The 9,530-nt window shown below is 51.8% G+C and overlaps 1 protein-coding gene across 2 annotated transcripts; it reads left to right on the top strand.

Annotated features, from left to right (window-relative positions):
* Nucleotides 1-306: 306 nt before the first annotated feature.
* Nucleotides 307-9,278, top strand: LOC122373868 (zinc finger CCCH domain-containing protein 13-like). 2 transcript variants are annotated; one of them, XM_043352261.1, is made up of 4 exons: nt 307-852; nt 5,784-7,518; nt 7,962-8,125; nt 8,929-9,278. In XM_043352261.1, the coding sequence occupies exons 2-4, from the start codon at nt 6,111-6,113 to the stop codon at nt 8,974-8,976; spliced, it is 1,620 nt and encodes a 539-aa protein (XP_043208196.1). In that variant the 5' UTR covers nt 307-852; nt 5,784-6,110; the 3' UTR covers nt 8,977-9,278. The 2 variants fall into 2 exon arrangements, with proteins under 2 accessions (XP_043208196.1, XP_043208195.1); XM_043352260.1 differs by lacking the exon at nt 307-852 and adding an exon at nt 5,117-5,505.
* The last annotated feature ends 252 nt before the right edge of the window (nt 9,279-9,530 follow it).

Genomic DNA, 9,530 nt, shown 5'->3' with positions numbered 1-9,530 from the left:
CGTTTTACATGAGTATACAGATATAGCGCAATAAAGACGATCTAATGGCAGATACTAAAATCAAAATAAATAGCTCATTTCTGATTATAATGACGTCAATAAAGTTTCTGGCGCAGCTGTTTTGTAAAATATCTCATCTTGCTTCATATTTATTTATAAAATTGAAATATGCTTACATTTTACTTCAAATTTTGTAAAATATTGTGAAAAATAAGATTGAACTGTAAATATTTTTTTTTATTTAAAAGTAATGACGTCATCAAATTTTAAAGGGAAATCCCTCAAATTGAAGGAACCTGAGGGAACCTAGGTTAAATTACAAGATTTAAATAAATAGATATATTTCGATTTTACATCATTTCTTTTGTGTAATAGCCCTAACAGTCTTGGAGTCTTGCTCGCGCTTTCGGCGGGGTCGGACGCTTCTCGTCGAGCTCTCGCCCCGGATCACCTGCCGCTGCGCTCCTAGCCTGTCAACACCGAGTGACCTTGAACATTAACTGCGATACCAAAGACCTTTATGAAATATATCCTGTTAATCCTTACTTTTTGGTCCTAAACCTTCCGCCAAATCAACGAAAACAAGTGTGATGACACTGGAACGGTCTCCAATTTTGAAACGTCGGGGCAGACGACTCGGTTCAAACGGACAATCAGCTGTTCCAACTACGACGGCTGTAGGGGAAGATGGCCGCCCCCACGCTGCCCCGCCGGAGCCCGCGCCAGGTTCGTCGAGAAGTGTCTCAACGAGTTTCGACGGTAAGAAAAGTGGAAAGAAAGCGGTATCTGAGTCGAAAGACGGTGGTGTGGAACAGCAGAGGAGCGGAGATGAGGATCTAACCCCAGAAAAAGGTGAGAAAACCCTTTCAGCTGCTAGTAAGTGCAAACGAAACATTCAGAAGCTCGATGAGAACGCTTACCGACTCTGGGGAGGCTGTTCTAGAACATCTAGTGACACTGGGAGTGAATCAACAATCTGCAAAGGTGGGCCCCTAAACATGGATTGTGGGAATCCAGTTCTTGATAGCCAGGAGGGGGTCCAATGTGACTGCTGCTCCGGGTGGTTCCACGATACATGTCAGGGAATCGAAGTCCCAGCAATCCGAGCTCTGGACAAGTACAAGATTCTCTCATGGCTCTGTGCCGAATGCAAGTACAACATCAAAAAGAAGGATGAGTCCAAGAAGGTAGACTGTCTCGAAACAAAAGTTCACAACCTTGACACGGATGTACGTAAGCACATGGAGTTTGTCGAGAACTTCCTCAAGGACCAGGAAAAAACTCACATGGAGCAAAGTAAACAGCTAGAACAAAGCCTAAAAACCTACAGTGAAGAGAAAAAAACATATGCAGAAATTTTGAAAGGTACATGTGAAGAAGTTGCCCAAAAGGTGTCAGAAAGGGTGGCATCCCTTCCAGCCAACAATGGTAAGGGTGAAGCTCAGACCACAGGTGCATCTGGGAAAACTGTCCAGGATATCTCATCTGTATTTGATGACTTCCTCGACAAAGAGAAGCGGAAGTTAAACGTGGTTGTTCACAATCTGAAGGAGTCCCTGGGTGACTCTTTTAAGGAAAGGTCTGAGGGAGATGCTGCCCTGTTCACATCCATGATAAAGAATGCTTTCAAGTTGTCTGTCACTCCTGTGAAAACATTCCGAGTTGGAAAGAAACTCCCTGATAGACCACGACTTCTTATAGTCACACTTGACAGCTTGTCCTCCAAGTATGACATACTTAAGATGTCCCCCCAACTAAGGAGCTCGGATGAGTTCAGCGACATCTTTATCAACCCAGACATGACCCAGAAAGAACGGGAACTGGGAAAGAAGCTAAGAGATGAACTTGCTGCCCGTAGAAGAGCTGGCGAAACAAACCTCACTATCAGAAGAGGCAGAATTATCCAGAGAGATGATGGAGCAGCTCGCGCATCTGCTCCCGAGGGAACAGCTCGTTCATCTGCTCCGCAACCAAATCTCAACTCAGTGCCACCCCAAGCTCCTGCTCCAGGGCCACGCACTGTTGTTGGCCAGGAAGGAACTCTCCCTGTACAGGAATCTGGAGCCAACCAGGAGTCTGCTTCAGTCTCAGCCGATGCTCTCAATCCAACTCCGAGTGCTAGACCAACCAGCACTCACCAGAGAGGCGGTCAAAAATGACTAGCCTCCCACCTCAAGGAACATGGCAAAACGGGGCTGAAAGTAATTTATACGAACACTGACCAGTTCCCTAACAAGAAGGACGACCTTTGCATGCTCATCGCTGGTAACGAACCTGATGTAATCTTGCTCACCGAGGTCATCCCGAAAGCACAAGTTCATCCTATTTCTCCAGCCATCTTGTCTATCCCTGGCTTCACTCTACATTGTAACTTTGAGCCTGACCAACCCAATCTCGGCTCTAGTGGAAAAAGGGGTGTTTGTATCTATGTGAGAAACAATCTACAGGCTGTTCAAGTTGAATTTAGTGGCCACAACTTCGAGGAGCAATTGTGGGTGAGGTTTGAACTGATGAACTCTGACATCTTGCTTGTTGGGTGCATCTACCGAAGTCCTTCAGGAAACAATCTCCAAAGCATGCATGAGCTTGCAGACCTTCTTGAACAGGTGTGTTCACTGAATCCATCCCATCTGCTTATTGCTGGGGACTTTAATGTGCCTGATGTCGACTGGGATAGTGGCTTCTCAACCGCTCCTGACAACCATTACTCTCACTTACTGGTGCAAACTTTCAACGACTGCCTCCTCGAGCAGCATGTCTCCAAACCAACCAGATATAGACAAGGTGAAGCCTGTAACGTGCTGGACTTGATTCTCACCAATGAAGCAGGACTGGTCTCCAATTTAAACTACATGCCTGGTCTAGGAAACAGCGATCACGTTCTGCTGAAGTTTGACCTGAATTGTTATGCTGGCCCAGGGAAATCTGACATCCCGAAGCTAGATTTCAGGCGTGCCAACTTTCCCACCCTGAATGCACTGCTGAGCGATGTTAACTGGGGTGTGTTGGCCCAGTTGAATGTGGACCAAAGCTACAACTTCTTCAAACACTCAGTTGCTGGGGCTGTCAAGGCCTCTGTTCCCACTGCTAGGGCAGGACAGAGGAAGAAGAATCTATACATCAACGGGAAGGCCAACCAGCTCAAAAAGAAGAAAGTAACCCTGTGGCGCCAGTACACGGCAACCAAAGACCCCATTGATCATGCCAGATTTGCACGCTGCCGAAACGAGCTCAGGAGCCTCACCAGAAGCTTGCGAAGAAACTTTGAGCTCCAACTGGCGGCCAAGATCAAAACCAATCCAAAGGCCTTCTGGCAGTACACGAATTCACGCCTGAAAGTGAGGACGGGCATCGGAGATATTCTTGACCCCGAAGGCAGGTCAGTCAGTGACGACTCAGCAAAAGCCGACATCTTGAATGACTACTTCTCCAGTGTCTTCACTACTGAGGAACAGGAAGTTCCCGATCTCGCCCGGCAGCAAACCTCACTCAACATCAGCGATGTGTCCATCTCTCCAGAAATGGTCCGACAGAAGCTGGCATCCCTGAAGACCACGAGCTCTCCTGGCCCCGACGACATCCACCCAAGAGTTCTATCTGAGTCGGCCAACTCCATCAGTGCTCCTCTCGCTTCCATCTACCGCAAGTCATTAGATGAAGGATGTGTTCCCCACGACTGGACACTTGCCACAGTTGTGCCCATCTTCAAAAAAGGAGACAGAAGACGACCAGAGAACTATCGTCCAATTAGCCTAACTGCAGTGACGTGCAAGGTCATGGAGTCGCTGATAAGGGACCAATTGATGGCATACCTCACCTCGAATGGACTGTTGTCGCGTCACCAGCATGGTTTTCGCCCACACCGATCCTGCACGACTCAGCTACTGGAAGTCTTGGATGACTGGAGCCGTGCGATTGAAGACGGGAGCCCGGTCGACGTCATATATCTGGACTTCAGAAAAGCTTTCGATTCCGTCCCTCACGAACGCCTACTCGTCAAACTGAGAGCATACGGTGTGACTGGACACCTCCTTGAGTGGATAAGGTCATTTCTATCCAATCGGCAACAACGAGTCGTCGTGCAAGGTTGTCAATCCACCTGGTCTCCTGTCACCAGCGGGGTGCCACAGGGTTCTGTACTAGGGCCCCTTCTGTTCCTTGTATATATCAACGACATCCCCGACGCGGTGAGGTCCTGCATCAAGATTTTTGCTGATGACACGAAGTTGTACCGCAGCATTGATACTCCCAGTGATGCATCCCTGCTCCAGCTCGACATTGATGCTCTCACCACCTGGTCCAAGAAGTGGCAGCTTGCGTTCAACCAGAGCAAGTGTGCGTCCTTGAACGTCGGGGCCAAGAACTCTGGTCACTCCTACTCTATGAACGGTGTCTGCCTCGCCTCCACCTCAGCTGAGAGAGATCTGGGTGTCATCATCGATCCCGAGCTGAAGTTCAGGAGGCAGGCTTCCTCGGCTGTATCAAAGGCTTCACAGATTCTGTCTCTGATCCAGAGGTCATTCTCGAATCTGGACGAGATCACTCTGCCGATTTTGTTCAAGGCATTTGTCAGGCCCCACCTTGAATACGGCAACCTCATATGGGGCCCGTTCAATCGTGCAGACATCAAGCTTGTGGAGCGAGTCCAGCGGCGCGCTACTCGATTAGTGTCCGGCATCAGGAGCAAACCATATACTGAGAGACTGAAATGCCTGAAGCTTCCTTCACTGCTCCACCGAAGACGCCGTGGTGACATGATTGGAATGTACCAGCTGCTGCATAACGAGATCGATATCGACTCGGACAAGTTTGTCAAGCCTGCGTCCACGAGGTCCAACCGTGGCCATCCCTGGAAGCTGTACAAACCACATGCCAAGTCACGAGCCAGAAGACAACTATTCACTATTCGAGCGCTCAACGACTGGAACTCCCTCCCTGCAACAGTTGTCCAGGCCCCATCCCTCAATGCCTTCAAATCCAGACTTGACAAGCATTGGGCCAATCTGATGTACCTGACTCCTACTCACGACTAGAGATGACCACCAGTCACGAGCTCGACGAGAGCGGGACCTACAGGCGAGTTGCCTTTCAAAATTCCCGATAGTGTAAGGTAAGGTAAGGTAATAGCGATAATAATTCAACATTTATGCACATACAAATTTATTCAATTCCACAGAATTATGATTTTGGTGGCTTTCTTCTGCTTTGTTGCTCTAACTTTATCTTCAGACTGAAGATAAAAACCTTGATGATTTTGGGCTCGTATATTGCGCAAGCGATACAAAATACATTGAAGTGAATTTGGGTGTGGGCAAGATACCTATAAATGGTGTGGGGTGATTCTTTTAGGGGTTTAGCGGCCTTGGGGGTTTAGTAGCGATGAGCCAATGCAAAAGTGAAATATTTTCAACCTATCTGGACCTAAGATGGTGAAATTTTGAAGTTTTTGTTATGCCTTGAAAGGAGCATTTTGATTTTAAAAGTGGAGACATGACAAGTGTGCAGGTAAGGTGTAACCTAAGTCAGAATTTTACAATTTATTGGTCACATTACACATATAATGATAATTTACTTTTACTTTAGATAAACATTCCACAACTTGTGCATTAAAATGGAGTGTAGGGCTGCTTATATTTGCTGCCTTTCTCAACTTTGCTCGTTTTGTGACTAAGTTATTTTTGAAATTGCACAACTGCTGTCAAGTGTCAATTGTCAAACTGTTAGTTTGTAAGATTCAGATCTCATTTGTTAAACTCTTCAGTGATGTTACTGTTTGTTCCTAGGATTACCTGCGAGACCTGAGAGCTGCCAGGAAGGAGTTTGTAAGCAGAGCAGCTAGTGACACTCCCAGCACTCAACCACTAGTAAATGCTGTATCTTCTACCACTGTCTCCTCACCATGGCTCAAATCACCTGCTGTTACAAAGAGCACCACTGCTGTGGCTGCTCACCCTGACCTAAGCCATGGAGAACCCGCCTCTGTAACTAAACATGGAAGCAAAAGAGCTACCAGCACACCTATCAAACCTGCTGCCACCAGGGACCAGAGCATACCAACTGTAGATGCCAGCAGTGACACTGACACTGATATAAGCCATCTGATAAACCAAATGAGCCTGAAAACACCCCAGAAGCCACCACCGGCTCCCACACCAGCAGGGACGAAAGCTGGAGCAGTGCCGCGGCGCGGCAGCAAAATGGACATGCTGCGCCGCAAGTTCTCCGCCTCCAGTCCGATAAAGTCGCCGACGGACCTGGGCAGCAGCGGCGGCGGCGCGTCGCTGGGCCGCGCCCGGACGCGCTCCCGCTCTTCGGTCAGCATCCTCGACCAGAAGATCATCCTGAGCGGCATCTCGGGCGACGAGGACTCGAGCTCCTCGGAGGACACCTCGTCCCCGAGCGCAATCCGCACCGAGTCGGCGGCCGGCGCGCGCGGACCGGCCCGCTCGCCGTCGGGCGGTGAGGTCTCGGAGCGGCTGGAGCCGAGCGCGGCTGAGAGCGCCGTGCCGACGGTGCCGTCGGCCAGCTCTGTACAGACGGAGTCGGAGCCGACGGCTGGGACGGTGGCTACGGAGTCGGTGCAGACCGAGCGGCCGTCAGAGGGATCCGCGCGGACTGAGGGATCCACGGACACCGAGAGCGAGTCGACACTGAAGTCAGCGTCAGAGAGGACAGTGCAGTCGGAACGAGAGCGGCCCGAACGGTCACCGAAGTCTGGTTCAAAGACCGCATCAGAGTCGGAGTCGGAGTCGGAATTAGGATCGGAGTCGGAATCAAAATCACAGGCTGAAGTGGCTTGGGAGAGATCAACGGTCGAAAGCAGCAAATCAACACCCAAGGCGGAAGCTGATAAGACTGGCTCGCGAGATCGCGAGAAGAAACGGCCATCAACCCCAGCAGCGGCCAAATCTCACCGGAAGCGCACTAAGGAAAAGAGCGCGAGAAGCGACCGCTCCTCTCCTAATCGGCACCACAAGACGAAACACACCAACGCTGTCTTATCCAAGCACCACCGTTCCCCTGTGAGAGGAACTCACTCTCCAGATGAGCCTCGTCCAAAGGATAGTCGACCCCGTCTGAGAGACGCCGGCGCAGACGGCAGAGATCATCGAGCGAACCGGGATTCTAAGCGACGTGAGGAGTCGCGGCCGTCTCGCTCTGTGCGTCACACGAACTCGAGGCGGGGGCTGGAGAGGGCGCCGGGGGCCGACCCCGACTCTCCTTCAGCACGGAGGCGGAGACGGCGGAGGGACCGAGACCGAGACCGGGACCGGGACCGAGACCGCGACCGTTACGGAGAGCGCGACTCGAGCTGGCCGGAACGGGAGCGGACGGACGCCTCCGAGTCGCTGGTGGTCAGCTACCAGCGGCGGGTGGCGCGCTCCTCGGCTGCCTGCCGCCGCTGCCGCCAGGCCTGGCCGCCGCCGCCGGCCCCGGTGACGGTGGTGGTACCGCCGGCGGCGCTGGCGGCCGGCGCGGTGACGGACGCCGCGCGGCTCGGCGCTTCCACTGCCTCAGGTGAGCTGCAGTTCTGACTGACGGAGGGGAGCTGGATGGCGTGTATTTCCTTCATTATGCCAAAGCTGAAGATCCTGGGTGGCTACACAGATCTGCAGTAGTTATTGTTGATATCTTACTTCGTTTTTTCATTGTTCGCGCGCGTATATAAATTTTTATCTTGTCCTCGACGATTGACACCGTTGACAGGTCCTCCCACATTTGCACTTATGCAAAAAAGTAACTTTACGCTGCATACGTCGCCATAAAAATGCTTGTTGGCATCAACACAACATGCACATCACCGTTACTGTATTGCCCTTGACACCGTATCCTCGGAGTCAGCAGTGGCGGTTCTCTTTGTCTCCTGCCGCTCGCGGCGTGCCTAAGTGCGACACACCTCTGCGGGCCGGTTGCCGGGCCGATCGGGCCCAGTCATCCCAGCTCGCCACCTCTGCCGCCAGTTTTTGTTGACGCCGACGAGGACGCCGCGCTGGCGGCCATCCTGACGCAGCAGGTGGTCCTGACGCGCCACTTCCTCGCCACGCAGAAGCATCTGCACGAGATGTACCGTCGCACGCTGCGAGAGACCCAGCGCCAGGTCTACACTCACAGGGAGGATCTGAAGGTGATTTGAGGGGGAGAGGGGGGGAGGGGCAGTTGAGGCGGCGTAGTAACAAAAACGATGGTGAAACGATCGACCATCAGGGTGTTTGTGCGGATATTGTGCCGTGTCATCGTGTAGGGTCAGCGTTTATTGACGTTGGTCGTTCTTGCATGTTTTATCGCTGCCGATCTGGGTCGGGCAATGACTCTCTGCCTCCCTGAGCGCTGAATGGGGCCTCTTCTGCCGGCCCGTGGCAGTGTCATTGGTGACTGTGATAATGCCATTTATTAGGCACGGTTATCGATATGGGACGGACTCAGCTATGGAAATTCGGCAAGCGTTGCATCATATTGGGGGCCGATAGAGCGCCTGCCCACGACCGCAGGACGACTGACGTAACTCGGTCTGAATCGTGCCAAAGACCCTCACCCGTTCGCCGCGTGCTGGCAGTGCTGCCAAGTGCCTCCTTACCCAAAGTTGGGCATTTAACAAGCCCATGCTTTCTCGCAGAGTTCCACTCACAGTTCCGAGTTATCTGTATTTTCCCGGTTAGCCCACCTGCCCCGCCCCATGATGGCCGAGGTGAGGTCTCTGACAGTAGAGTTATTTCCCAGGCCAGCAGCCGGTCTCTGACAGTAGGGTTGTTTCCCAGGCCAGCAGCCGGTCTCTGACAGTAGGGTTGTTTCCCAGGCCAGCAGCCGCCGGCGGCAGGTCTCTGACAGTAGGGTTGTTTCCCAGGCCAGCAGCCGCCGGCGGCAGGTCTCTGACAGTAGGGTTGTTTCCCAGGCCAGCAGCCGGTCTCTGACAGTAGGGTTGTTTTCCAGGCCAGCAGCCGCCGGCGGCGGAGGCAGCTCGACTCTCCGCTGGAGTGACCCGACCTCTAACACTGCGGGGTACTCCCACCGTGCTGAGACTGCCGAATGGCCGTGGGAAGGAGGCCGGTGGTGGTGGATATGGTAAGATTCATGGAGAGGTAAATATGACAGCTCCACAGACGCTGACACCATCTTCAGTGATGATCGATGCAGTGTATCATGGTTGAGTAATTGGTGTGAGATGTTGATCTCAGCGGAGAGCGTGGTACCGATCTCACAGATGGCGCCGACGTACAACAGCTGTGTGTGTGTGGTCTTGTGGTGCTGCTACGATACATTCCGTCCCTATCATGACCAAATGTAATGACTGGAGAGACTGCCGTCCAGATGTTAAGATTGTTTTCATGTTGGCTAGTTTTCCTAACTCGAGTACAAAGGCAGGACGCTCGACATGCCCATATCTGCTCTAGTCACTTCTAGTCCTGCTCAAGGATGTTTGGATGTTTCCACGAGCGAACACACATCACCATTATTAGTTGCTTTTTCTAGGGAGCATCTCGTTTACTTGTCATTTAGTTTAGTCATTACCCGCAACTCGCACGGCTTTGCTG

The sequence above is a fragment of the Amphibalanus amphitrite genome, unplaced genomic scaffold (genome assembly GCF_019059575.1).
Source record: "Amphibalanus amphitrite isolate SeventyFive unplaced genomic scaffold, NRLGWU_Aamphi_draft 001564F_arrow, whole genome shotgun sequence".
Lineage (NCBI taxonomy): Eukaryota > Metazoa > Arthropoda > Thecostraca > Balanomorpha > Balanidae > Amphibalanus > Amphibalanus amphitrite.
This window is presented reverse-complemented; position numbering and strand designations above follow the sequence as displayed.